This window comes from Solea senegalensis, linkage group LG13 (genome assembly GCF_019176455.1).
Source record: "Solea senegalensis isolate Sse05_10M linkage group LG13, IFAPA_SoseM_1, whole genome shotgun sequence".
Classification (NCBI taxonomy): Eukaryota; Metazoa; Chordata; class Actinopteri; order Pleuronectiformes; family Soleidae; genus Solea; species Solea senegalensis.
In genome coordinates this window covers 7,754,876-7,780,959 of record NC_058033.1, presented here as the reverse complement: position 1 = coordinate 7,780,959, position 26,084 = coordinate 7,754,876, and the positions used below count along the sequence as shown (strand labels likewise).

The following is a 26,084-nucleotide window of genomic DNA, read 5'->3' as shown; positions in this document are numbered from 1 at the left end:
TTAAAAAAATGTAAAAGAAAACCCCTCATTGCCATCATTTATTCACCTTTCTTCTAAAGTTTTCACGCACATGACAGTATGAAGGTGCTTTAAGGGTCAAAGGTTTGGACATATAGCTAAGAACTGTAAAGAGAAGAGGAGGTGTGCACAATGTGGGAAATGTGGAAGCAGGGTGCAGCTGTGGGGGAGATGATAGTGTCGCATATGGTGGGTGTGAGACGATGAGAAGGGAAACGAATATCCAAAAAAAATAAGAGCTGAGAGAAGAATCACCTCTGCAGAAGCTGTGAGCCACTGAGGATGAGTGGAACTGACGTAGGAAGAAGTGAGGGAGAACCTCGCAGGATGTCACATGATCATGGTCATTCTTTTACAATGTGAGATGTTTACTGGAATTTAAGCAATTTATCAATGAAATGGCTACAAGAGCAGATATAGTATGTGTTCAAGAAACATGGTTAAAACCAAGTTTAGACTCTGTGGTACATCAGTGTACAGTGAGGAGAGACATAAATTGTGGTTACCAAGTGCCTGGAAAGAAGCAGTCGTGGTTCCTATCAGAAAACCTTGTCAGGATCCTTCACTAGCGATAATAAGCCAATAGCATTAACATCAAATATGTGCAAATAATGGAAAGCATGACAACAGAAAGATTAACATGCTGGCAAATTATCAAAGTGGTACAAGAAATACAAGTGATAAGATTAGAGACTGAGATAAGACAGGCAAACAAAGAGTCAGCAGCTGCTGTGTTTTTTGACATTGAAAAAGCACATGACATGATGTGGAAGGAAGGATTACTAATAAAGCTGTGCATGGGTACAAGAGGAAAGGTGTATAATTATACACCTTTATCCAGTTATACAGTAAAACTGGATTAAGGACTTTCTGATAGGAAGACATTATATTACATCACATGTCATTTAGCTTTTATCCAAAGCGACGTACAATAAGTGCATTTCAACATTTGGCTACAAACAAGAGCAAGAAGCAAGTAAGTGCTCAAGTGTGAGTCATAAGTGTGATGTACAAGTAAGTGCTTGCCTTTTTCTTTTTTTTTCTTTTGTCGTCGTTGTCTTAGTTGATGTTGAGTCGAAAGAAATGTGTTTTTAGTCGGCGGTGGAAGATGTGGAGGCTTTCTGTATGGATGTCGATGGGGAGCTCGTTCCACCATTTGGGAGCCAGGACAGTGAACAGTCGTGAGTTCGGTGAATGCCTTTGCGATCCTCTCAGTGAGGGGGCAGCAAGCCAGGGTTTGATCAATATATGTAAGTAGACCTCCATAACTAACATATATTTGCGATACAAGCATTCGATGTCACCTTTAATTTAAATACATTGTGTTTACGTAGAAATTAAAATTTAATATTTATATTTAACATTTAGATAGAATTATTTTATATATGTATACATTAACAAATATTGGTCTAAATGTGGAAAATGTTAACATTAATAAATTCACAACCTTTGGACATAGTTTGAAGCGAATTGTGACAAATTGTAAAAAGCGTTTTCCACACTTTTCGTTTTCACGTGGGCAAAAGATTTTTGGGAAAATGATGTCATAGTCCGTCTACAGATCTAGATATCAATATATATAGATAACTCTATATACTAAAATCTTAATCTTAAAAAAATCTTAAAAATTAATACAAAGCGTTGTAATATAACATTACATTACATTACATGTCATTTAGCAGACGCTTTTATCCAAAGCGACTTACAATGGAATCGAGTACAATCAGCCAGGGGTGGAATCGACCATGATGTCTTTCGCACACAGGGTACCGGTCTTAACCACTGAGCCACTCCACCCCCATATAAGACACAAAGCTCAGTTTTTGTTTTTATTTCAATTATATTTTTCATGAACAATATATGTTTTATACATGAATTGTTTCCACTAAAAACTAAAGTCTTTAATTTTCTTTTTTTTTACAGCCATGAGATCATCAGGAGGGAATGAACACTTGAAACAGTCAAATAGAACTCGACTTTTACTCTTCTGTTGCATGAAAATACATCATCATCATCATCTCGTTTGTCTTATGTAGAGAATTTTGTCACAAAGGAAAAAAGAAATGAAAGAAAACAAAAAAAACAACTATTTACACTTTGAAAATACTCGCGTTAACTGATCTTAGTTCCCTTTATAGTGTCTCGCTTAAAACTTCAGCAGCCCTTTTTTTTGTTTTCAGTCGTAGTTCACTCTGGTGGAACGTCGTTATTTCTTCAGCGTTTTACTTCAGATTGGCGTCCGTTTAATTCCACTTTGCATCATCAGAGCTGTTTTTTTGCGTTCACGATTTGAGGAAAGGACGGAGCGGGAGATCGTCATGCGGATCGGCTGACAAACAGAGAGGAACCGCTGCTCCTCCACGTCGAGAGGAACCAGTTGAGGTGGTTCAGCCTCCTCGCCCCGGGCTTCCTTGTGGAGGTGGCTGCCCCCGTGACCTGGACCCGGATAAGCGGAAAACAAAGACTACGAAGCGCGCAAATTGCCAAGACGGACGCCAAACTCAAAATGACTGACTTCCTGTTGAGTTCAGGACGTGGTCCCAATGGACTTTTTTCTTCGTCTTGGGCTGTGACAAGTTCCCACCAAGTTCGCCCTGGTACAACAGACAATATTGCATTTTCACCACACCTGACCTCAGTGCCATAATCTGAAGGATTTATTTTTGGTCTAATTCAACGTTTGCATCTTCATACGTTTGGTTTTGTCCGACCAGCAGTCCACAACGCAAACATAATAAGTAGCATTGGCTTTCACATTTTACGCGATAAATAAGTGAAATGATTCATCTTTTTATCTCCAAATTCAGTTATGTTGATGACTGGTTGACTTCCAACACATAAATAAATGAATATAGAACAAATATGTTGTGATAAACGTGCTACTCCAAGACAATTGACCGTCTCAAACTTTGATGCTGAGAATTCGCTGCGTCCTACCAGAGCAAAACTTTGCCCACTCTCGCAAGACGCGTCTTTCTTTCCGCGACAATGGGATCCTGTACGTTCAAAATAATCGCATTCACACCCAATGTGATGCAACAATTCCTGAAATATATTGCCCACTCTTTGCCATGGGGCAAGAAACCAAGAAACTTGGGATGAGTGGGGCGTTCCAGTTGTTGTTGGAAGTCAGCATTTCTGAGTTAAGTTGACCACAAAAAAAACGCTGACATAGGATTCCAAAACGGCTGCCACTGCTATTGGCAAAAAACTCTCCACTATGTTTAACACTAGTAAGGGTTAGGATTTCTTTTCTTGGCTTAGGAACGATCTTTGACATGAAGATGCAAACCGACAAAGTAAAAAATAAGAAAACAGTCTTAAAGCTACAGTTTGTGTCGGTGCAGCTGAGAACGATTGGCAGCACGTTTCAAAGTCTCATCTGACCGTTATTTACTTTTACTTTGGTGTTGTTTGGATTGTACCATTTTCTCACTTCAACAACTTAAAGCGGCATACATTTATTTTCGGAGAAGGTGACAAAAGTGTGAAGGGTTTTCTGGAAAGAGTGATGCCAAATTCCTTTTTTTCCCCCCAGCCACCATTTGAAAAAGGCAAAACCTTCGGAATTTCAGATATTGTACTCGCCTGGCAAACCAGACCTACATCAGGATGTTTGGTCTGGGCAGACAACTGGCAGGGCTCAATCCGAGGGGTGGGATAAACCGGGTCCTTGAAAGAATTCTGCTCCAACCCTACAAGTCCTGGAAGAGCTAATACTGACCAGCCGGGACTACACAGTCGCAACTCTGTTGTCATTATGTTAAACCCGCCCACCCACTCTACACACGATGTGATTGGCCAAACCAGAGTTTGGATTTTGAGGAGTTTCCAGACGGAACCATGGCTGCAAATTAACTTAGCTACCACTAGGGTGCGTCTAGATTTCACAAAAAAAGTGATATTTGAGATAAATGATGATTAAAACTGAATCTGACGACCACTCTTTTTTTTGAAGATGAAGACAAAGCAAATAAAATAAAAGCAGCTCATTATAGACTCTATATACAAATATTATGTCGCAGGTGAGGGGTTACGTGACAGGTGACAGGTCAGGTGACTGTTAAAGGACCAAGACGAACGACCGAGCGCGAACGCAGCGTCACCCGCCCGACGCTCCCCCACAGAACATGACGACATGTTTTAGGCACGACGATGAGTAATAATACAAAACTGTACAATACTGTGTGTGTGTGTGCGTGTGCGTGCGCGTGTGTGTGTGTGTGTGTGCAAACACTGGAGCAGAGCTGCAGCTCAGCTCTGACAAGAAGTTTGAACGTTATTTTTAAATCACGGTAATTGTTCGTGACGAACACCACTCGTGCAAACTTGACGACCCCGATTCTGTGGGATTATCGTCGGTTGGTCACACGCGCGTGCACAATAACAAAACACAACTTCTTCATTCACCAGGAGCCGGTGTGTCACCGAAAAAAACATGTTTGTAAATCACTCACTCTCCCACACCAAAGCCCAAAGAGAAAATCAGTGATTTTAACATCACACACACACACACTCAGGAGTTGTTGATCCACTGCTGCCTCCATCACAAACTTCAAATGTCTTCATTTTTTTAATTCAGCATTTAAAATCCTTTGTTCAGATTTACCGCAGTGACACAAAGTGACCACACGAGGCAGCAGTAGACCAGCAGAGTCCTACGTAAATCACACAAATGACGTGATGAACGTCACCCTCGTTTCCCTGGTAAATAATGCCATCACCCACGAGTCGACACCGCCGTTCCTGGGAAGATCGTTACATTCAGACGGCTCCGCCCCCACGCGAACATGGCTGCTCCCTATGAACGCCTGTGCCAGTACAACACTTTTCTTCACGAGTGAATGCGCTAAAAACCAGCATTTGTGTGGATCCTATTTTTTTTTTTTTAATTATTATCTAATTTCTTTGTTGCATAAAACAACAAAACAATAAAAAAGAGCAATGTGACGTCATGTAATGTCATTCCCGAGGAAACTGGTATGGATGATTCACTGAGAGCCTTCCACATCCTGCTCCGACGTCTTGACTAGAACTCAAGACATTTTCACATCTTCGCATCTTCCGGGGAAAAAAACCCAAAACTTCACGATGACGGCGAGCTGCGCTGCGCGACTGCGTCCACGTGACAGTCAACAAACTCATGTCACACTCCTTCAAAAGTCCGTCGTTCCGACACGGAGCGTACTTTCCCACGTCGAGGGTTCGTCCGCTGGGGTCATAAAACATGTTCCATTTCTCTTCGTAGCGGATCTGCAAAATCGTCCCCGACGACACAACCGGCGAGTCCCCGGGAGTCTCAAACGTCTCCAGAGGGGTTTTACACGTTGCCGTGGCGACGCAGGGCCGCCGGAACCTGCATTCACACCGCGATCCTCGTCTCTGTCCAGTCGTGACGCACGGTGAGCGACACTGGGGCGCAAACAGCTGATTGAAGTCGACGGTTTCCGAGGAAGACCTGTTTCCATGACGACAAAGGAAAGAAGTGAAAGTAATCGGTCCCTCTGTCCGTCACATGGTCACAGGGAAGAGGCGGGGCTTACGGCAAAACGAATAAGGTGCAATGAGCGTCGATGACCTGTAGAGACGCTGGCGAGGTCTAATGTCCCGGGTGCTGGTGGGGGCTAAAAGAAGGGGGCGGGGACAGAGGGCTGGACTGAGGACTGACGCCCCCAGCTGGTGGAGAGTCTGCCGTTGATGGTGAGACGCTGAGGGAGGAGGAGGAGACGGAGGATAAAGACGCTTTCTTCACAATGTCATGATACATGAATGAGCCACAGATGACACTCACCTGAGAGAGTAGCTGCTGCGGTGGGCGGGGTCTGTGATCCCGGCAACAAAGAGCTTCTTCGGGGGTCCGTCAGACTCGACGCCACCTGGAAAACAAAGTTGTTTGGGAGAGTGAGTGGTTTACAAACTTCAGTTTCCTGTTGCACAAGTCTATCTCACAGTGAGATAAAGACTGACGTAGAGTTGATGGTAACAGAGGGTTAAGTGGTTCTCTGTCATGTCTCGGCGTGACTCTCCACTTTAAACGACTGATCTTTAAAAATCCTGAACTATCCCTTTAAAGTAGAACAGCACGGAGTCTCCTCACCTTTCCTCTTCAGCGGCGTGAGTGCGGGCCATCTGACGGTGGCGCTGACTGCAGGTCTGTGAACAGTAAACACTCGTGAGAACAAGCGCAAACAAGCAGCTGCACTCAACACAGAAACCAGAACCAGAACCTGAACCGCCGTGTGGGACTCGGGGATGAGTTGGGCGTGACTCCGCCGTCCTGCGATGGAAACCACTGAAGAAGAAAACACACATGTGGATTCAGTCTGAAGTGTTTTATTCAAACACAACATCTGATCTGGTTTCAGTGAGAGCCCCTGGATCGGTACCGCTCTGGTTTTACTGTAATCCTTCTGATGTGGACAAAGATCTGGATTTGGTCTAAACATTCTGACTTCTGACTAAAATCTAATCCAGATTCACAGGGAAACCTTTTACGGGATTGAGACTAAACCCTCTGATCTGGATTGAGTTGGTTCTTGACTGTGACTCTGATCTGGAACCTGAACCTGACTGACAGGAAACGCAACCAAGCACCTTCAAAATAAAAGCCACAGTGTGACAGAGCTGCTCACCACTGACGTGTGGTCATGCCACGGACTGACGGGAGGAACTGGAACTAGACTGGAAGCACTGAGAGACAGAGACAGAGAATCAGACTTGGTCTCAAGTTCAAACATGTGGAGTAAAATTTAAGTTCTGTACCTGAGTCTCTGCAGACTCCCTCTGAGTGTCATCTCCATGTTCTCCTCCTGTCTCACACACACACACACAAATTGACTCATATCAAAGATTTGATATAATAAGTAGTAAATAGGTTCATAGTTGTGGCTTTTGTTCAATTGTTTTTTTGGGATTTGTAAAAGAGTGTAAATGTGTTCAAAATCTAAAAAGTCAACAGTTGAGTCAAAGCTGTACTGCCTGACATTCTGTCGCCCCCTTGAGGAACTCTGAGGAATTACCAAAATAGTGTCAGCAGTGGCTTGTGCTGTGTCTGTCCTCTGTCCTCACCTGTCTCTTCTGGTCCAGTCTGTCTCCGGTCAGAGAGAAGGGAGAGAGCGGGACGAGCTGAGGGACGAGGAGAGAAGAGGACGAGAAGTGAAAAACACACGAGGAGAGTGGCGAGGTGAACACACAAAAACCCAACGGACACTGACCTGAGACGGACAGCTGGGGTTGATGGACACGCTACTGCGTCTGTATCGAGCTGAAGACACGGGGCTGAAAATGGTCATCCCATCACTGAGAGACACACAGAGACACACACGTTAAAAGGGACATTTCAGGTTATTTGAGCCTGTCGAGAAAATCTGTGTTTTGCAAAAAGATCAGTCGATCAGTTCAGTATTTCCTCAAATAAAATGGCGAAACGGTGCTTTTTATTAAGAATAATATATATATATAATAATATAATAAGAAAGAATAAGCCTTCATTTTAATGTTCCATTTGTTTCCTTTATTCATTTATTTAAGGTTTCTAAAAATAATCTGTACTGTGTTGAATGTTCATTACAATTATTATTATACATTTTTATTTTCCATACTGTACCTGATTGATTGGAAAATCCCCACTAATTTACCGTTATGCCGACGTAAAGATCTGTATGTATTATTAAAATGTCGACTGTAAAATGCGTGTGTTTATTTATAAACAACGTAGACATAATTGAATGGGAGTTTTATGAATGGGATTTGGTGCTACACATATTAGTGTAATACCACTGACCTGACACTGGTGATCATGGGGGCGCTGTTCGACCTGCGTAGAGCCCCGCCTCCTGCGCCTGCGCACTGGTCCACCTCCATCCGCTCCATGCCGTGGCTCCCGCTGGCCCGTCAGTGGCAGCGCCAGCAGCCGGCCTTCGCCCCCTGCGACGGCGGCGTCGGGTTCTACTCGAGGCCGGTAGAAGCCTGACCCGCAGGCCTCACGAGCAGCAAACCCAGATTCGCCGAGTCAGCGCAGGGTGAGCACCGAAGCTGGCCGCTCTCTACCGCATTCCCCCCCCTCCCCGCCGAGAACGACACCTTATCGTCGCGTGACTGCGGATCTTAGTGACATTTTATGACCCGTGGCTGCGCTTCAGTCGTTCCGTTCTCCAACGCAGATTTAGTGGCTGCGCGAAGGCGAGTTAAAATACGAACCCCGCGCAAAACACTGCGCACAAAGTTACGTCAGGACATCCAGTTAAAACTCACCCGACATGTCCCGACTCTGCCGGGAAACTTTTAACTCGAGTTCGCACGGGTGATGCGACTTTTAGGATTAGCTGTTGAGCTAACTTGGTTTGCAGTAAAAAAAAAAAAAAAGGAAAAGAAAAAGAAACCTCCAGTCAGGGATCAGAAAACCGCTGAGCAGCTGCCCGACACGGCCGCTCCAAGACCGGACACAGTCCTCAGGAAGAGTCGGTGTCACGTTCCCCGGACACACCGAAGCTGAGCCCCGGGAGAAGCCCGGTGTCACCGAAAATTAACTGTTTAAAAGATTTTTACAACATAGTCCTTCACCCATACAGAGAGGCAGTCCAACTACCGTCAAACAGCGCCGCCTCCCGGTCACAAATGGAACTGCAGCGCGGGGGTGATTCAGCTTTTATCAACGGAATCACTTATTATTGACGTTTAATTTAATTTAATAACACTGTCAAATGTAGATGTAACTTTTTTTTAGACATAGTGTGATTAAAAATAAATAAATAATCCAATTAATTAAATTAGATGTTTGGTGTAAAAATCTGTGTTTTTGTTTCATAATTAATAAAACAATTACATTTGCAAAGAAAATAGCGTGTGTGTGTATATATATATATATATATATATATATATATATATTATAATATATAATGGTTTTATTTAAATAATTACATGTACAATGTTGTATAATTATATATATAACCATATTTATTACTATGTCTGGTGATATATATATAAAAGAATATATTTCGTTATATGTATATACAAAGTTATAAATAACTACATATAAAGTTATATACATATCGTTACATATGTATATAACTGTATGTATAGTTATATACATATACAGTATATAAAAACATAGTTTGAGGAAACCACAACAAAACAAATATGTCTGAAGAGAGAAAAAAGTTAATATAAAAACGTGGTTTTCCCATGACCTTAAAATATTAATTCAACAGGAGAAGTTTTTTGTTTTCATTTAGTCAAATAAATGCAATTTAAAGTTCACTCTGAAAACCTGATCTGCAAAAATAAAAGTTCAAATATATATATGTATATGAAAATATCACAGGGGAACGGAACCTTGCAGGGAAACCAAGGCCGCAGTGTCACAGGAATATTGTTGGAATGCTGCTGGAATCCTGCGGTGTTTCCTTTGTTGCCGTGAATCCTCCAAATCCTCCATCTGCTCTCCTGTGCTCTGTCGTCATCGCTAAAAAATGGTGAAACCGGACACTGGGAGGCTCGGCCTTTTAACCCCGTCACTGCCGCCTGACACACAGATCCAGACTGGAGAGCCAACTCGCACACAAACACACAAACACACAAACTAGTGACTTGTAAAGCAGTTGTTTTGGGTGAAACTGAATCATGAAAAAGATTTGTTCACAGAATTAGCACAGGCTCCGTCTGACACAGTCACTGAACTGAAATACCACTGAACGTGGTTGTGATTGAACTCACGATTGCCGGCTTTCAGCAGTGCTGCCTCGAAGTACACCAGACTCCTTTCCTTTGCTAAATGTTGGAGATGAACGCATGTTATCTTAACTTTGATCTGCAGTTGGACATTGTTGGATTTGATTCTGGTGTCGGACGTCACGCTTATGACTCTTTCAGTGATGAGACTCTCTGACCAATCAGTGACCTTCAGTCTGTTGACGTCAAAAACACCAGGTTCTATGATGGAGAAGCAAAGAAACCCAGTCCAGTTGTACTAGAACAGTATCATGGAAAAAGGGAAAAGCACCAATATTTATAAAACCCGTTGTCTGGTCCAAGCTGACTCGGTTTCTATGAACCGCCATAGAAACCGATTTAAAATGACAGAAAAAACAGACTCTAGCGCAAAATTTTACTCTGGTACCCTAAGGGAAGGGTGTGAAAGAATGGAACATACACAGCGTGTATAAATATATATATATATATATATATATACATACTGTATGTATACATATATGTACACATATACACATATACATACTGTACGTATACATATAACCCGGTAGCCAATCAGCAGGAAGCTTCCTAAGGGCCCACCCATGGTCACAGAGCACAAAGCAAGTGAAATTTCAATCATTGCTAACAAAAAGTGTATTTTCAAACAAATCAAATACTTAAATATTGAAAGATTAAATCGATATTTTGCGTTCCATTCGTTGACACCCTTCCCTTGGCGTACTAGAGTAAAAGAGTGCGGTATGGTCTGTGACATACCGCACTCTGTAGCATCACGCTACCAAGCCAATCAGCATTTACATACTGTACCTTTAATGAGATGAATATATATGTATATATGTATGTATATATATATATATATAAGGATGTGGTTTGAAAGTGTTTTAGAGGCCACAATCACGAGCTCCGTGTTTTTACGTGACACATGAGCAGCACCGGCATCGGTGCCGTTTAAACCGCTCAATCCTCCGCCGAAGCCAAGAGGTTAAAGAGGGAACAGCAGAGGGGGTGAGGAAGGAAGGGGGAGGAGGAAGAGGAAGGTCCTGCCTCTCTCCCTACAGTCCGCACTCCGCTAAAGTTCTTTTATGTCCCTTTTTGTTTTTAATGTATTCATGTTTAACTTCTCTACTTCTTCTGGATGTTTCTGTGATTCTGACTCCGGTGTCAGAGCCGCACTGCGCGGAGCCCGAGCGGGCGACATGTCGGAGAGCAGCGGGGCCGCCTGGACGTGACTGAGGTGGGTACAAGCTCCGAGGCTCCTCCGGCTGCTTGTAAACAACTGCAGCCGGAGGAGGGAGACCTGTCTGCGGGACAGCGGAGCTCCGCGGAGCCGCGGAGGGAAGTTTCAACCATTTAAGGAGACGTTTGTCAAAGTTTGAGACCGAGAAACACGACACACAGACAAACAGCCAGCCAGACAGGCAGATAGACAAGTACTTCAGTTCAGTTACTTCTACTATGTAAACATCAGAAAAAAATACGCTATTCAGTAAATTACATACGGGACATATGTGAAAAATATCTATATATATGTCAAAACAGCATGGATTCTGATATTAAAGTCACAATATGAGATTAAAATCAGATTTCTGAGATTAAAGTCAGACTTCAATAAAAGAAAAAGGGTCAAAATTCTGAGATTAAAGTTAGTTTAGCGGAATTAATGCTGTTTTATTTATTTTTTTAATCTGTGGAGGATTGAGTGGTAGATGGGTGGAGGGCCCTAATGCTCCATATTCTCAGAATTCCAACTTTTTTTTTTAGAAATCTGACTTTAATCTCAAGAGTTTATGCAGTTTCATTTTTTTACATGCAGTCGTAAAACTCTTCTGTAATAATATTTGAGTCTAAACATTAAAAATAACATTTAAAAAAAATCACTGTTTATTTCCAGAGAGGTTGATGGAGGGAGAGAAAGAGACGGCCGAGGACAAGGAGGAGGAGGACGAGGACGACAAGGGACTTCACCTCGCAGCTGCGTCCTCAGTGGACTACCAGGACCTTCCCATCATGCACTGGGAGGACCTGAGCCAGCGCATAGCTGAGCTGGAGAAACAGGAGCAGGAGAGGAAGGAAAGGGCAAAGGTCAGCCACAAAGAAGAGTGGTGGCATTTACACATTTACATGTGTGAGACACAGATGCTCAAAGTTTCCATGAAACCAGTTCATGATCTGTGTCCTGTCTCCTGCAGAGGGGGACGGGGGTGAGGACGGACGACAGTGCCGGGGGAGTGTGGACAGATGTGTGGGGGGAGGAAGATGACTTCACGAGGTGTCGCGTCTCCGTCGTCGCATCACGGTAAAAACGTCGCGGCGTGAACACGAGCAGCACTGAGCTACGTCTGTGTCCCACACGTGTCCTCCAGTGTCCTCCAGCTCTGCTCGTCTTCTCTCCACAGGTTTCACAACCACAGGAACCTGCAGCTGTGCTTCATCAACAACGGAGACAGTGAAGATGAGGAGGACGGAAACAACAAGGAGGTCTGTGACTGACGTTACAGGGACACCGAAATAGTTGATTTTAGAAGTTTAAAGGTCCAGTCCGTAAGAACTGGTGACATCTGCTAACGGGAGATTCTCACAGCAGAAAGTTTAGTTCTGTGTGTGAGGAGCAAGCCGCTGCTTCAAATTCCAACACCACAACAGCCAAAATGAAAGCAGTTTAATCTCTGATAGAAGCCTACATATGGATATTCTATTTGATTTCTGTCAATAAAGCCTCCTGTGTTACATACTGGATCTTTATCAAAGGGAGTCACCTGATACGATCTACGTCAGCTTAAGTTTACGATATCTTAAGAACATGTTCTCACTTTATCTTTATCTCACTGTTAGACAGACTTTTATAACAGGAAACTCAAGTTTCTCTCTCACACCAAAGCCCATAGAGAAAAGTATTTCAAATGCCGAATTCACTAAAATAAGACATTTGAACTTAGTGATGGTAGCAGTGGACCAACAACTGTGTGTGTGATGTTAAAATCACTGATTTTCTCTATGGGCTTTGGTGTGGGAGAGTGAGTGGTTTACAAACTTCCCTTTCCTGTTGGAAAAGTCTGTCTAACTGGACCTTTAGTCGCAGAACAGCGCTCCCCAGTGTTCATAACCCTGATGTGGCAGAGCTGTGAGACCTGGTCAACTGTTTGAAACGTTCCGATGTCGCCATCGTTTGACCACGGGTGTTACGCCTCCATCAGGTGTCCGTGGGGACGGGACGCAGAGGCTGTCATGCCTCTGGGCTGAAACAGGAAGTGGTGACTGCTCTGAGGACACTGAGGGACGAACTGCTGGCTGAACAGAAGGAGATGGAGGTAAAGGGACGGAGAGGAGAGGAGGAAGGACAGAGGAACAGAAGGAGAGTGACATACATATAGTGTTGTGATGTGATATCGTGTGGATATTTGATGGTGTGTGTGTGTGTGTTGCAGCGTCTGACCAGCAGCAGTTGTGTTGCCAAGAGGAAACATCTGGAGCGTTGGGAGCTCCAGGAGTGTTCAGTGCAGCAACTAAGCAGCATGAGAGCGTCACTGCAACAGGAAGTTCACGGTATACACACACGCACACACACATACACAGACACACACATGCACACACGGACACAGACACAGACGCACACACGGACAGATACAAGCACACAGACACGCACAGACCCAAATCCTGGTCCTAAACTCAACCAGTTCCTCAGAAATTAGGTCCTGCCATATCAGGACCAGGTATTGGTCCCCATGATGACTACTGGTCCCGACAAGGTCAGTAAAGAACCTAAAGAGGCAACAAATTCAAGAACACACACACACATCTTAGTCCTCAACCAATTCCTCAGAAATGAGATTCTGCCTTATTAGGACCAGGTTTTGGTCTCCTGGTCCCGACCAGGTCAGTGAACACAAACTCTAAAAGTTGCTTGTTGTGCCATTCAGCTCAATGTCGCCCTCCGTCTTTGTCTCGTCTGAGTTTCTCCGTCTTCTTCCCGTCTTCGTAGCTCTGAGCTCGGAGCTCGTGGCCCACCTGCTGGTGAGAGACCAGTGGAGGACGACACAGGACGCCATGCTGCTGGACGTCCAGGACCTGACCTAATTGGACGTAGGGCATCCGCGCTCGGACCAGGTCTAACATTAACCAAACCGCTAACTCTGGGAAATGGACAAAGACGAAGACAAGAGTGGACCTCGGGAGGAAGGAAGTTGAAAAAGTGGTTTGACGACGTCAAGGTCAAAACTTTTCCTGACAGGAAGTCAGCAACACTTTGATTCGCGTCTGGAAGTCGAGTCGTAACGGAATCAATCAGGAAGAGAAGAGTATCAGTTTTCAAAATAAAATCGTAAGTTTCTGTGTATCCACACTAAAACCCAATCCCACAGTTTTCAAAATAAAACTGTTGGTTCAAGTTTATCCACAATAAAACCCAGCCCCACAGTTTTCAAAATTAAACTGTAGGTTCAAGTTTGTCCACACTAAAACCCAGCCCCACAGTTTTCAAAATAAAACTGTAGGTTCAAGTTTGTCCACACTAAAACCCAGCCCCACAGTTTTAAAAATAAAACAGTAGGTTCCTCTTTGTCCACACTAAAACACAACCCCACAGTTTTTTAAAATAAAAGCCTAAGTTTTTATTCATTCACACTAAAACACACCCCACAGTTTTCAAAATAAAACTACAAGTTTCTGTTTGTCCATGCTAAAACCCACAGTTGTCGATGTAAAAAGTTTCTTTTTACCACGCTGAAAGACAACCCTGCACTTTCCAAAATAAAAGTCTGAGTTTCTGTTCTGTCCACATTAAAATCCAATCCTGCACTTTCCAAAATAAAAGTCTGAATTTCTGTTCCATCCACATTAAAACCCAACCCTGCAATTTCAAAATAAAAGTCTGAGTTTCCGTTCCATCGACATTAAAACCCAACCCTGCACTTTCCAAAATAAAAGTCTGAATTTCTGTTGCATCCACATTATAACACAACCCTGCAGTTTCCAAAATAAAAGTCTGAGTTTCTGTTCTGTCCATTCAAATCCAACCCTGCACTTTTCAAAATAAAAGTCTGAGTTTCTGTTCCGTCCACATTAAAACACAACCCTGCACTTTTCAAAATAAAAGTCTGAGTTTTTGTTCCGTCCACATTAAAACACAACCCTGCACTTATAAAAGTCTCTGTTGGCTTCACCCCAAAATACAACTGGCATAATCTTGAGTTTTCAAAATAAAAGCTCCACATTTAGCAGCTCTACTGTGCTCGGTTTCATTTGACGTGACTTATTATTACATTATTTTTCACTTAAACACAAGTGTTTATTATTTAATATTGAATTCAAAAGAGTAAAAAAAGACAGAGAAGAGTTTTATATTTAAGGCAAATGACAAAAGCAGGAAAAGTGTTTGGGATCAAATTTTTTTTTAGAAATGATTATTAACGTGTTACCATTGTGTTTATAGTTTGATATTATTTAAGTTTTATTATCACGTATTTAATTTTGTTACTGTTTGACGCAGCAGTTGTAGACAATCATTAGTTTTTTTCCTAAATGCAAAAAGCAAAAGAGAAATTTTGTCACTAAATATGCAGTTTTTATTTAATGTCATTGTTTTCTGTCTTTTTATCTAAACGTATTGACAACAGAAACATTTGAGGATTTTGATGACATTTGCTAAGAACTTCAGGTCCAGGCAGTAATTATTATTATTCTGTTGTTGTTGTTGTTTACTCGTAAAGGGAATAATCCACTTATTGTAACCAAGTTTTATGTGAATACCCGACTTGTGTATGTGTTTCTCTGACAAAGAAATTATATTTTCGTACCGGTCGTGCTGAATGTCGTGTTTTTGCTGTAACAAGACAGTGAAATGTAATGTAAACATTTTTAATCAAACATATTTAAAGACTGCTCTTTTCACCACAAACTTTACAGATGTACTTTAAAATGTAAATAAAAGGATTTTTTATTTGAAATATAATGGCAAATAAAACGTGTTGTTAGCATTGGCGTGTGTTTGTTTTGGCGTGTTTTATTTTAGCTCCAGAAAAGAAACAAGAATCCATTAAAACGCTAGAAACACAAAGTATGGTTGCTAACTTAGCCACGCTGCTCCGCCGGTTTGTATGTTTGCTGCTAAAGTCACTCAGGTAGCTAGAGACGATGTTGTCTGGAGCCGGCCAAAGAACATTAAAGAAAACCCATTTAATAAAGACTCTTTGAGACGCAACAATAATAATTAGCAAAACCTCAAATGAGCTAATGTAGCAAACTTGATTAGTTCTGTCTCACGTTGACTCTGACAATCATTAAAGTAAAAGTTGAGAAAATTAAAGTTGAGGCCGTGGCCCTGACGGACGTCTTTGTTCCTGCTGAGTTTCGTGAAATTCAGTGCAACGTAAGCTCGTCTTGCTCCATCCACGTTTCACCTCAGGGCGGCGCCACAGAGCTGGCATGTCGCATTTTTGAACCTGACGTTTCAAGAGTTTTTTCTGCTCATTAATCCCCGCAGAGACGACCGCAGAGCCACGGACACGAGATTAAAAAATGTACAGATGACAGAGTGAGTTGCACGCCGTGTTTGTTCAAACCTCTGCTGCCTGAGCGCTGTTTGACCAGCGGCTGTGTTCACGTCGCACATGTTCAACACACCAGCCGTGTGTGTGTGTGTGTGTGTTGGAAAAAGACAAACTGGACGTGAATCAGAGATGATGACGGTGATGATGGAGGAGGAGGAGGAGGAGGAGCTGTGTTCATGTAGTCACTCTGCTTCCTAATTAAAGCCTCAGATAACGAAAGGCAGAGCGAGGAGAGACAGAGAGACATCAGTGGACACAAAGGTGAGTCTCTTTTCTTTCTCTTTTTTGACTTTTTATCCTCAATTATAGCCATATTTATTCTGAAACACTGTTATTTCATCATTTCCCGTGCTTTGACACTCGGGGAACATGAAGCTTTATTTCATACTTGGACAAAGATGGCACAGACGGACGGCAGACGTGAATAATCCACTTCTTTTCAGAAGTCGCGACTAAAAACTGCAGCCCATTGAAACGACGTGTGTCTTTAAATCACTTTCACACAGCCACCTCTGCTCCTCGGCCTTCAGGGTGAGAATACACTTTTATTTCTTGTTGTTTTTCTTATGTTTCATATCCTGCTGCTGCTGCTCTGCAGTCCTGTATTGGGTTTCATTCCTGCAGTTCTGACTGAATGAACGCTGATCAATTATTTACTGAGCAGCTGAAGGTGAGAGGAGAAGCCCCGAGAGACGTCGCAGCCCCCAAAAATAGTCACTTCTTAGCCAACGACGGCGACAACGACGGGACGAGGACTGGAGGACAAACAGAGGTAAAGCTTCAGAAGTTCAGACAAAGCTTTGAAGCGTCAAAATAAAGAAATACAGATACTCAATTTTTTACAGTGAAAAATATTGTGTTAACAATTTGGTTACAAATCTTAGTTTATAGAAAATCTGGTTTTCATAAAACTTAATTTTGTTTACAATTTAGTTAAAAAAGCATTTTGTCTTGTAAAAAAACTAACAAAAACAAAGCCTTGGTTTGTATTTAAAGGACTGTTTAAAATTAGTTTCAAATTAATAAAATAAAATCAGTTTGTTAAAATTTAGTTTGTAAAGAAAAAAAACATTTTTTGTAAATATTTTTATTTATTTATTTGTTCTCATTTGTGTTGTGTACATGTTTTTATAAAATGAGTTTTGTGACAAATTTAATTTGCATAGAACATAGTTTACAAAGAATTTGTTTTGTATAAAACTTTCTAAAAAAAAGGTTTGTATTTAAAAGTATTTTGTGTAAAATTAGCTCAACGTTCACGCATTTAAAATTTGTTTTCGTTCATTCTTTGTTGTGTAACTGTTTTTTTTTGAAAGAAGCTAGTTTTTGTACTGTGCTTCTCGTCGTGTATGTAGAAGTTGGTTTGTGTAAAATCAGATGAATGAAGGCAAACAAAGTCGTCTGAACAATAACGTCTTGTCTCGACTCATTAAGCAGAACCTTGACAAAAACTGCCACGATTGTTGCGACATGATTTGACATGAGCGGCGTGAGGTTTCCGGAAAGCATTGCTAATGATTGACGAGCTAATTGAGCGGAACATAGTCCACATCAGCACATTCTGAGGGAGCTTTTCCAAACTAATGACAAACGTTTGTTTTCTGTCTCCGTGTTACACACGACATGGATCAGTTGACAGACAGACAGACAGACAGACTGAAGGGAAGGACAAATGACGGAATGCGGAGTGAGAAGTCTTGAAGGTGAAGAAGCTGAGATGATCCCAGAGGAACCCAAGCCAATCCTGCTCTGCCAAAACTAGCCTTCAAAGGTTCATGATGGGATTACATCGAGTCTCCAGCGTCACTGCAGACGCTAACCACGCCAACACCTCTGGCACCCTGCCCAGCTCGTCGCTCCATTGGTCGTCCTGCAGTATCGATGAATCCTACAAGTACGTCTTCCTGCCCGTCTGCTACTCACTGACGTTCCTCTTCAGCCTCACGCTCAACTCGGTGGTGCTGCTGCGCTCCTGCCGCCACCATGGCGGCTGCTGCGGCACTGGCGGCCGGCGCTGGAACACGTCACTGATCTACATGGTGAACCTGGCCACCACGGACCTGATGTACGGACTGTCGCTGCCGTTTCTGGTGGCGAGCTACATGCTGAGGGACAGCTGGGTGTTCGGGGACTTCATGTGCCGCCTTGTGCGCTTCCTCTTCTACTTTAACCTCTACTGCTCCATCTTCTTCCTCACCTGCATCTCTGTGCACAGGTAAGATGCTTCTGAAAACACGTCGATCGGATGGGAAATAAAGATCCATTTTTTGGGTGATCAAAACATCGAAAAATAGGTTCTCTGAGTTCTACGGGTTCTACGGTTTCCTCCCACAGTCCAAAGACATGGAGATTAGGGGGATTAGGCAAATTGGACAAATTGAGTGTGAGAGTGAATGGTTGTTTGTCTCTATATGTGTCCCTGTGATGGACTGGCGATCTGTCCAGAGTACGACCCCGCCTTTCGCCCCAGGTCAGCTGTGATTGGAACAGCGCCCCCGCGACCCTCATGTGGAGGACGGGTGGATTTGCGTCGTATTTGTGTGAATGCACCTCACCTTGTTGTGCTAGATGCACTGCCTGCCTGTTGATTGCATCGAAGTTTAGCTAACAGTTAAATCCACAGTTTGAGCAAATCTTTCCATTTTGTGTGTTTTAAGAGAGGGATTCAAACTTACCGCTGGTTGTCCTCCACAGGTACTTGGGGATTTGCCATCCGATGAGGACCATCACTCTGGAGAGCAAGCGGGTGGTGAAGGGGACCTGCGCATTGGTGTGGGTGGTGGTTTTCATTCTCACCTGCCCCATCTTCAGGTTCGCTCAGACGGGATACATCAGGCGCAGAGGCAGCAGAGTCCCTGGATCTGAAGGAGAAGGAGACGGTGGGAATACGACAGCGGAACAGGACGGGGAAGGATACGTGAACTGCTGGGACGATGCCATCGATAAGGAGTTTGCAGACTACGTACCATACGGAATTGTCCTCCATCTGCTGGGCTTCTTCGTGCCCTTCGTCATTATTGCGTGGTGCTACTCTCAGGTGGTCAGGACCATATTTCAGACCCTGCGCTCTCCTCCCAGCTCGATAGCGGGTGGTGATGACTGTCATGTGGGGGACGGACCAACAGAGGGAGTAAGAGATCGGGATAGAACCTCGGTTTCCATCTCAGGCTCGCAGTACTCCCACTACATCCGCCGCCGGCGGAAATCCATCAAGACCATCGTGACCATCACGCTGCTGTTTGCGCTCTGCTTTTTGCCCTTCCATGTGACACGGACGCTGTTCCTGCTCCTGCGGCGCGGGCAGCTCGGAGGCTGCAATGTCATGAAGACCGTTTCCATCTGCTACAAGGTCACGCGTCCGCTAGCCTCCTGCAACGCCTGGCTCAACGCCCTCCTATATTTCCTGACAGGAGATAAGGGCGCCCCCTGCTGCTGGCCTGCAGAAAACACTGTCCGTCAAGACCACCGGAGTGGCTCCCTCTGGTGGCCACTGAAGCTCCTAAAGAAGGAGGCGATGGGGGAGGACGACCAGGAGGCGGCAGAGAAGGTTGAAAGGGAAGTACACATGGAGAACGAGTCCAAGTCTTCAAGAGTCATCTTCTAAGACTTTTTATAAAACATGCAGTGACATCACAAGTCGTTTGACTGGCTCACATGAACTACACGGACTACATCTTCTCTCTAAATCTGTGTTTCCATCACGGTATGGTTCGTTTCGGTACAGTACGCGAGGGTACGGTTTGGAATGGTAAAGTTCTAGGTCAGGCTTGTGTAGGCCTTGTGTCCGAAGGCCGCGTAGCATGACGTTACACCAATGACAATATGGAACACCACACAACAGACAACAATGGGGGACATCCAGCAGCTTTTTTTTTGTCCTGCTCAATTTGTGGCTTTTTTTTCTCAACAAGACAAAGTCAAAGTTTTGTATGAGAATAGACCGCTCGCGAGGGAGCAACGTTTTTCTGTTGGCGACCCACGACAGTACTCTGGTACCCCAAGGGAAGGGTGCCAAAGAATGGAACGGTTCGGGCTGATTATTTTGATACTTTTCTCCAATGGAATCGTGTAAAAAATCCGTATTGTACCAAACCAAACCGGTCCACTCGGTGGGAACGCGGCGTATAAATCAATGTGTCCTTACATGATTATGTAAATGTACTGTCCTAAACAAAATGTATTTGTTTATGTTTTTATGTCAGTATTTCCACATTTCCTGACATTCACAGACCCACCAGTACGGGGGTGTCTCCCGACTACATTTTGTTCCTACGGTGGCCCTGGGGGCTTGACAAATGAAAAACACACGGGCACTCCACAGTTTTATTGTCACGTCGTGCGTATATAGCCGCAGAGCAGGGGTTTTAAGAAGGGTTTATCCCGTCAAACTGCTGAACGAGAACCGGAGAATTCACATCTGAAACTTTTCTTATCCACACCGCTATGATGACAAGTTGCATACTACAGCTTTAAAGAGTCGGGTGGCAGTCGTTTGATAATCAATGGTTTTGCTAACTGAACTGAGAAGATCACAGTCTGGAGGCTTAACGGGCAATTACAGCCGTTTTGAAGTCACTATACGTGTGTGTACGTCCTTTTACCTTTGACCCTGTGTTTGTGCTCCACGTCATGTTGTTGTTGTTGTTGTTCTGTGATGTCACTTGCTCGTGTTTTGACGTTTTCTTGCAGCGTCATCTGGATTAAAATCGTATGGATTAAAATCGTCTGGAGTTTTTACACCAAGGCGGAAACAAGCTCAGCTCAGTTTGACGCCGAGTCGGACATCACACCTCATAATTCACATCACGAGCACATTCTGTATAGTTCAGGTTTGTCCCAGGTACTGAAGTCTGCACCGAGACTCAAAAGAGAAGACAAACTAGCCACTTAACTGAAGACTACGATGAATTGTTTCAACATGTTTCACGTCTTTATCTCACTGTAAGACAGACTTTTCCAACAGGAAACTGAAGTTTGTAAACCACTCACTCGCTCACACCAAACCTCATAGAAAAAGTCAGTGATTTTAGCTGGTGGGGACACAGCGCCGGACACTGAGCCGTTGTCTACAAAATGGCTCAGTGATTTCATTTAATTTATTGTCTTGTAATGACAACACAGCGGGACAAAGATCCAACACTTTGTTCATACATCAGATAGAAATAATTTCAAAAATCATCACGCATCAATCAGCAAAAAAATAATGAGCTCAGAGGATCGGTCAAACGTTTACGTCAGTGTTTATTTGTTTACAGTCAACAACTGTCTCCACTGCAACAGACATTCACCTATGAAACCGTCAGCGTTTCTCCGTCGCTCAGCCTCCACTCCGAGTCGCTTACCAGCCTGTAGTTCAGTCTGCGATAGTTCTGGGGGTGGATCCGCCGCTGCCGCCACACTTCCTCGTAAAGACTGCACACGACCGCGGGCAGTGGTGCAAAGCCGGCAGTGCGAGCCAGCATCTGGCAGTAATCCCACTGAGTGTGTTGCAGCACCAGCAGGTGGCGCTGTTTGACTCCACGCTGCAGCTTCTCCTGCTGCTCCCGCAGGACCTCGTCCTCCATCTGTGACCGAGGCGGTAAAGTGACAGAGCCGTCCAACACTGCCAGCGCGAACTGGACCTGTGGGCGACAGCGGATGTAAGAGCGAGCGTACATCTGACGGTAACAGTCCAAGACGTCCGAGGGAAAGTCGGACGGAAAGTCCGGCTCATTTGGGGAGGTGTGAACGCACAACCGGACTCAGGTCTGCCTAAAATCGCGTGCGGAACGATGGTCAGATGTGGAAATGGATCACAACTGCTCATAAACACCTCGGCGAGGAGGGGACTTCCTTTTACAGGTTCCGTTCACTAATGTGAACGCAAACTCAGACCGGCTGAGTGTTGCAACCTCCAATGGAACCAAGCCTACAATCGTACAGAGTCCAGCAGACTATTAGGTGTGAAAACAAACTCAGAAGAACCCCTCGCCCCCAAAGAAGGCTCCTAGACCAGACCCTTGTTAAAGTATGAACGAAACCAATGCTGGTACGAGCTGAATGCTGAGCGAGTCTCCGAGGACATGGACAGAAAGTTAAACCACAAAGACTCACCTGGCAGTTGAAGTTGGGGAAAGGACAGATGAGTTTACAGATGCCGATGAAGATGAGCGACGGGAAGGCGGGGGGAAACAGGAAGTGGTACAGCGGAGACACCGAGTGGTCCTGGATGTCCAGACCCAGCCGATTCGCGTCCAGGAAGGGAAAGCTGAAGTTGTAGCCAGTGCAGAAGAGGAGAACGTCAGCCCCGGCCACCGAGCCGTCCTGTAACAGGAAGTGTTGAAATCGAGAGGGACGTAGTTTGGTTTGGACTGACGAACTGTTCGCATAAGAATTTTAATGCAGTCAGTCCTGCCGTAATAACTCCAAGTGCTTCCTGCAATCCTGCTAAGACGCAAAAGATTCTCCTGAACTTTCAAATCAAAGTAGGAAGGGATATTTTAGCGTTTGCAACATCGGGTAGTGCAAACTTTTAACCTTAAACCAGCTAAAGTAGTTAGTTCTTCTCAGGAGGACAAAGTCTGGACACTGACGTGTCCGTGCTTCACTGAAGGAGCGGAGCGGTCAAAGTCTCGTCACCTGGAAGCGAATTCTGCCGTCGTCTTCGATCGCCACCACTGTACTGGACTGGCGAATCCCAGTGGGAAGAGGGACAGAGAGACGAGGAGCACGATGACTCAGAGTCACCTGGAGACAGAGAGACACTGTAAAGAAAATGAAAGTGGACGGCGAGGACAGGGCGGCACATTTATGGGCAGAGGCGAAGAGCTCGGTCGTACCTCTGCACCAACTTTAGCCAGTTCGCAGGAAATGTCCAGTCCTGACGCTTTGGCTCCCAGGACCACGACCGACTGTCCCGAGAACGGCTCCGCAAACCGGTACGAGTGACTGTGCAGCACTTTTCCTACAAACAGAGCGAGTGCAGAGAGCCAGCTTTAGCCTAGCTTTGCATAAGGAAACATTCTACGAATGACCAAACGGCTACTAGGAAAAGTAAATCCAAATTCTTGCTAATTCCATTCATTTGCTGAATAATTTTGTCCATTAACGCCTTGTCTCTTTTGGCTGATTTAAGAAATGAAATGCTGCATCATTATTTCCATCACAGAATACAGAAAACACACATACTGTACCTTTAAAGTTCTGTATCCCTGGTATGTTTGGGATGTGTGGGTTTGAGTAGTGTCTAAAAAACAGAGAACAGAGTATCGAAACAAACGTAAACGATAAAAGGAATCACTATTCACGCCGTCAGTGACATCATCACCCGTCACAACGTCACATCTTACCCTACGCAGACAAAGACCGAGTCAAAGGTCTCGGTCTTCCGACAACCCGGCGATTCGGATGAGGTCACCTCCCACATCGTCGTCTCGCCCCCGTCCCCCGCCGCCACAGCAACAGGTTTGACGTTTTCCACCACAGTGTTGAACTTGAGCAAAAATCCAAAAATGTTGATGGAAAAAGTTTACGAGATAATTTTCTGTGCGTCAAATCCAATCACGATAGATTGATAGAGTATAGTCCACTGTAGAGCTCTACAGCGTACTATAGACAGAGTATAGTCCACTGTAGAGCGCTACAGAGTTCTATAGACAGTGTATAAAACACTGTAGAGCTCTACATTTTATTTCATCTAAATTAATTTGCAGAACATGCTACAGTTGTGTGCAGCTCATGTTAAACTCGGACAAAAATAAACAATATTGAAACCAAAGAAAATCACGTGCGACGGCTCGGTCAGGTCAGGTGACCAGCAGGGGGCGACTTACCCTGATGTGCGGCCGGATGCCGTGGCTTTCACAGTATCTCAGCAGGTACTTCCGCACCTCTTGATGAGGCAGGAAGCTGCCGAGCTCAGGGTCAAAGGGGAAATCAGGAAACATCATGACCTCTTTGGGCAGGTTGGTTCTGTCAAAATTAAAAAAAAAAAATTAAAAATGAGATAGGAAATAAACAATACAGGAGATTAAACTAGTGCACAACGTAAATTTTGTATTTGTTTGTCTGTATTTACATAATTTCTTTGTTTACTTTAGTGATGCTTACCATGTGCCACCTGCTGTAGAATTTGTTCTGTCCTAAATTACACTGAAATCTCCTGTAAATGTATCACACTCCTTTGTGCAAAATAACCTCGAGTGTAAATGAACTCAAATGCTAGAACCTTTAAGTCCAGCATGCAAATACTTCATTAATCACAATGCACCATGCGAGGAATGATGAGGAGACGCGCACACACACACACGCACACACACCTGAGGTCTCTGTACATGCTGCTGTGGACCGGCCGGCCGTTGTCATGTGTGCCCACTCGCTCCTCATAACACCAGGTGCCGCCGACGTTGTCGCTGAGCTCAAACACCGCTGGATGAGTGAAGGTGTTTGGACGAGACAGGATGTGTCTGGCTGCGCAGAGTCCTGCCGCTCCGGCCCCGACCACAGCCACCCGCCGCAACATCCTCGCCATCCTGATAGAGAGAGAGCGAGAGCGAGAGGGAGAGGAACCTCAGCTTTAAAAAAACATTTAATCTCACAATTCTGACTTTTCCAATACAATTCTGACTTTAATCTCATAATTCATGCTGTTTGGTTTTCTTTTTTCTATCTCTATCTCTGCAAACATGTGTGTCTCGAACTGTGGACCGGAATTTAAAAAGGTGACGTGAACTACTCACGGATCAGTCTGAACTTTGTACTTTGCTCCTCTCGGATTAAACATTAATTTAATCCGCCTCTTTAAATTTTAAACTCAAACTACACTGTTCGTGAACGTTTAACAAAACCGCGCAAACAAACTTCACAAAAAAACTTATATTTTTGGAAGAATCGCGAAAGTCAATATCGACTCAATGCAACTGCGCATGCGCACATCGACATCGACGCAACAGACTTTACCTTGCTAGCGAAGTAGCTTGTTACGTGTCTGAACTGCGGTCGAGATTTTATCGTCATCAGTCATCGATAACATCGTCGTTACCGTCGACCGTTACCGTCCTCCGCTGCTGTCAACGCACGTCTCAACGCACAAGACGCTGCAGAGCCGCCGAAGGAAGGGCCGCCATTTTGACACTTGATCTGTTGCCGGAAACGATTTGTTCTGCGCGTGTGGAAAGTGCGACGACTTCCGGTCACCAGAGCGAGATCAAAACTCGACATGAACTCGATCATATCATCAGCGGATGATCTTTGAAATTAGTAATGCATGTTTTTCAGCGCAGGAGTGACGACAGACGAGTGTCAGTCACTTTAGTGTGTTGCTGTCGCCACCACGTGGTTCACTCTGCTCCTCCACCTTTATTGAAAAAGAGGGAATGAAGTGAATCCACACAAACTTCTGACATCAGCGTCAGACTCACAGCAAACCATATGTTGTGATCAACAATAGATTATTATTACTATTATTGTCTTCCTGTACATACTGTATATAGTGATAGTATTATATGTTGTTTTCATCTTGTTTTTCTTGGACATAATTTATTAAAACTTATTTTCTTACCTCATTTCTATTTCTTCTATTTTCTAACTTGTTGATTTTTGTCTGCTGTGACACTGTGTGACAAATAAAGGAACATCTTATCTTTGACCTTATCTTTGATCTTAACAAACTTTGTTCTTGTTGTTTTTTTATTTATTTAGGAAGAAAAAAGAGCAAACAATCACTGAGTTTCAGCTCAATGTGACAGAAAAGAAGAAATCACCTCCTTATTGATGATCATCATGATCATGACAATTTGAGCAAACATCAAAGAATCTGACATCGACAACAAC

The 26,084-nt window shown here is 43.9% G+C and overlaps 4 protein-coding genes and 1 long non-coding RNA gene across 5 annotated transcripts; 2 read left to right on the top strand and 3 right to left on the bottom strand.

Annotated features, from left to right (window-relative positions):
* Positions 1-1,984: 1,984 nt before the first annotated feature.
* Positions 1,985-8,729, bottom strand: LOC122779855 (P2R1A-PPP2R2A-interacting phosphatase regulator 1). Its single transcript, XM_044042507.1, has 9 exons — positions 7,802-8,729; positions 7,233-7,317; positions 7,087-7,143; positions 6,781-6,827; positions 6,651-6,708; positions 6,246-6,310; positions 6,116-6,171; positions 5,810-5,894; positions 1,985-5,726 (listed from the first exon to the last, which is right to left on the bottom strand). The coding sequence occupies exons 1-9, from the start codon at positions 7,888-7,890 to the stop codon at positions 5,618-5,620; spliced, it is 651 nt and encodes a 216-aa protein (XP_043898442.1). The 5' UTR covers positions 7,891-8,729; the 3' UTR covers positions 1,985-5,617.
* Positions 8,730-11,865: 3,136 nt separating this feature from the next.
* Positions 11,866-14,249, top strand: im:7136398 (schwannomin-interacting protein 1). The gene is made up of 6 exons (XM_044042276.1): positions 11,866-11,874; positions 11,919-12,025; positions 12,126-12,207; positions 12,924-13,037; positions 13,155-13,272; positions 13,709-14,249. The coding sequence occupies exons 1-6, from the start codon at positions 11,866-11,868 to the stop codon at positions 13,801-13,803; spliced, it is 525 nt and encodes a 174-aa protein (XP_043898211.1). The 3' UTR covers positions 13,804-14,249.
* Positions 14,250-16,458: 2,209 nt separating this feature from the next.
* On the top strand, positions 16,459-20,160 carry LOC122779823 (P2Y purinoceptor 3). The gene is made up of 6 exons (XM_044042470.1): positions 16,459-16,535; positions 16,650-16,805; positions 16,939-17,046; positions 17,633-17,635; positions 17,918-18,489; positions 18,969-20,160. Exons 5-6 carry the CDS (start codon positions 18,050-18,052, stop codon positions 19,876-19,878), a joined length of 1,350 nt encoding a protein of 449 aa, XP_043898405.1. The 5' UTR covers positions 16,459-16,535; positions 16,650-16,805; positions 16,939-17,046; positions 17,633-17,635; positions 17,918-18,049; the 3' UTR covers positions 19,879-20,160.
* Positions 18,746-19,326, bottom strand: LOC122779871. Its single transcript, XR_006361621.1, has 3 exons — positions 19,241-19,326; positions 18,950-19,135; positions 18,746-18,855 (listed from the first exon to the last, which is right to left on the bottom strand). It is a non-coding gene; the product is annotated as an uncharacterized LOC122779871 (long non-coding RNA).
* Positions 20,161-21,498: 1,338 nt separating the features above from the next.
* LOC122779825 (flavin-containing monooxygenase FMO GS-OX4) lies at positions 21,499-25,421 on the bottom strand. Its single transcript, XM_044042473.1, has 9 exons — positions 25,212-25,421; positions 24,572-24,784; positions 24,086-24,224; positions 23,603-23,745; positions 23,447-23,499; positions 23,093-23,217; positions 22,893-23,000; positions 22,368-22,577; positions 21,499-21,895 (listed from the first exon to the last, which is right to left on the bottom strand). Exons 2-9 carry the CDS (start codon positions 24,781-24,783, stop codon positions 21,563-21,565), a joined length of 1,323 nt encoding a protein of 440 aa, XP_043898408.1. The 5' UTR covers position 24,784; positions 25,212-25,421; the 3' UTR covers positions 21,499-21,562.
* Between the last annotated feature and the right edge of the window lie 663 nt (positions 25,422-26,084).

Excerpts from the sequence above, each read along its gene's own strand:
- LOC122779855 (XM_044042507.1), bottom strand. The coding sequence starts at position 7,890 with ATGGAGCGGATGGAGGTGGACCAGTGCGCAGGCGCAGGAGGCGGGGCT. Across the intron at positions 6,311-6,650 it reads GGCATGACCACACGTCAGTG|TGGTTTCCATCGCAGGACGG; the intron begins GTGAGCAGCTCT and ends TTTCTTCTTCAG. Across the intron at positions 5,727-5,809 it reads CGCAGCAGCTACTCTCTCAG|CGTCTCACCATCAACGGCAG; the intron begins GTGAGTGTCATC and ends CTCCTCCCTCAG.
- im:7136398 (XM_044042276.1), top strand. Across the intron at positions 12,208-12,923 it reads AGGACGGAAACAACAAGGAG|GTGTCCGTGGGGACGGGACG; the intron begins GTCTGTGACTGA and ends CGCCTCCATCAG. Across the intron at positions 13,273-13,708 it reads ACTGCAACAGGAAGTTCACG|CTCTGAGCTCGGAGCTCGTG; the intron begins GTATACACACAC and ends CCGTCTTCGTAG.
- LOC122779823 (XM_044042470.1), top strand. The coding sequence starts at position 18,050 with ATGATGGGATTACATCGAGTCTCCAGCGTCACTGCAGACGCTAACCAC. Across the intron at positions 18,490-18,968 it reads ACCTGCATCTCTGTGCACAG|GTACTTGGGGATTTGCCATC; the intron begins GTAAGATGCTTC and ends TGTCCTCCACAG.
- LOC122779825 (XM_044042473.1), bottom strand. The coding sequence starts at position 24,783 with ATGGCGAGGATGTTGCGGCGGGTGGCTGTGGTCGGGGCCGGAGCGGCA. Across the intron at positions 24,225-24,571 it reads AGCATGTACAGAGACCTCAG|AACCAACCTGCCCAAAGAGG; the intron begins GTGTGTGTGCGT and ends TAATTTTGACAG. Across the intron at positions 22,578-22,892 it reads ACGGCAGAATTCGCTTCCAG|GACGGCTCGGTGGCCGGGGC; the intron begins GTGACGAGACTT and ends TTCCTGTTACAG.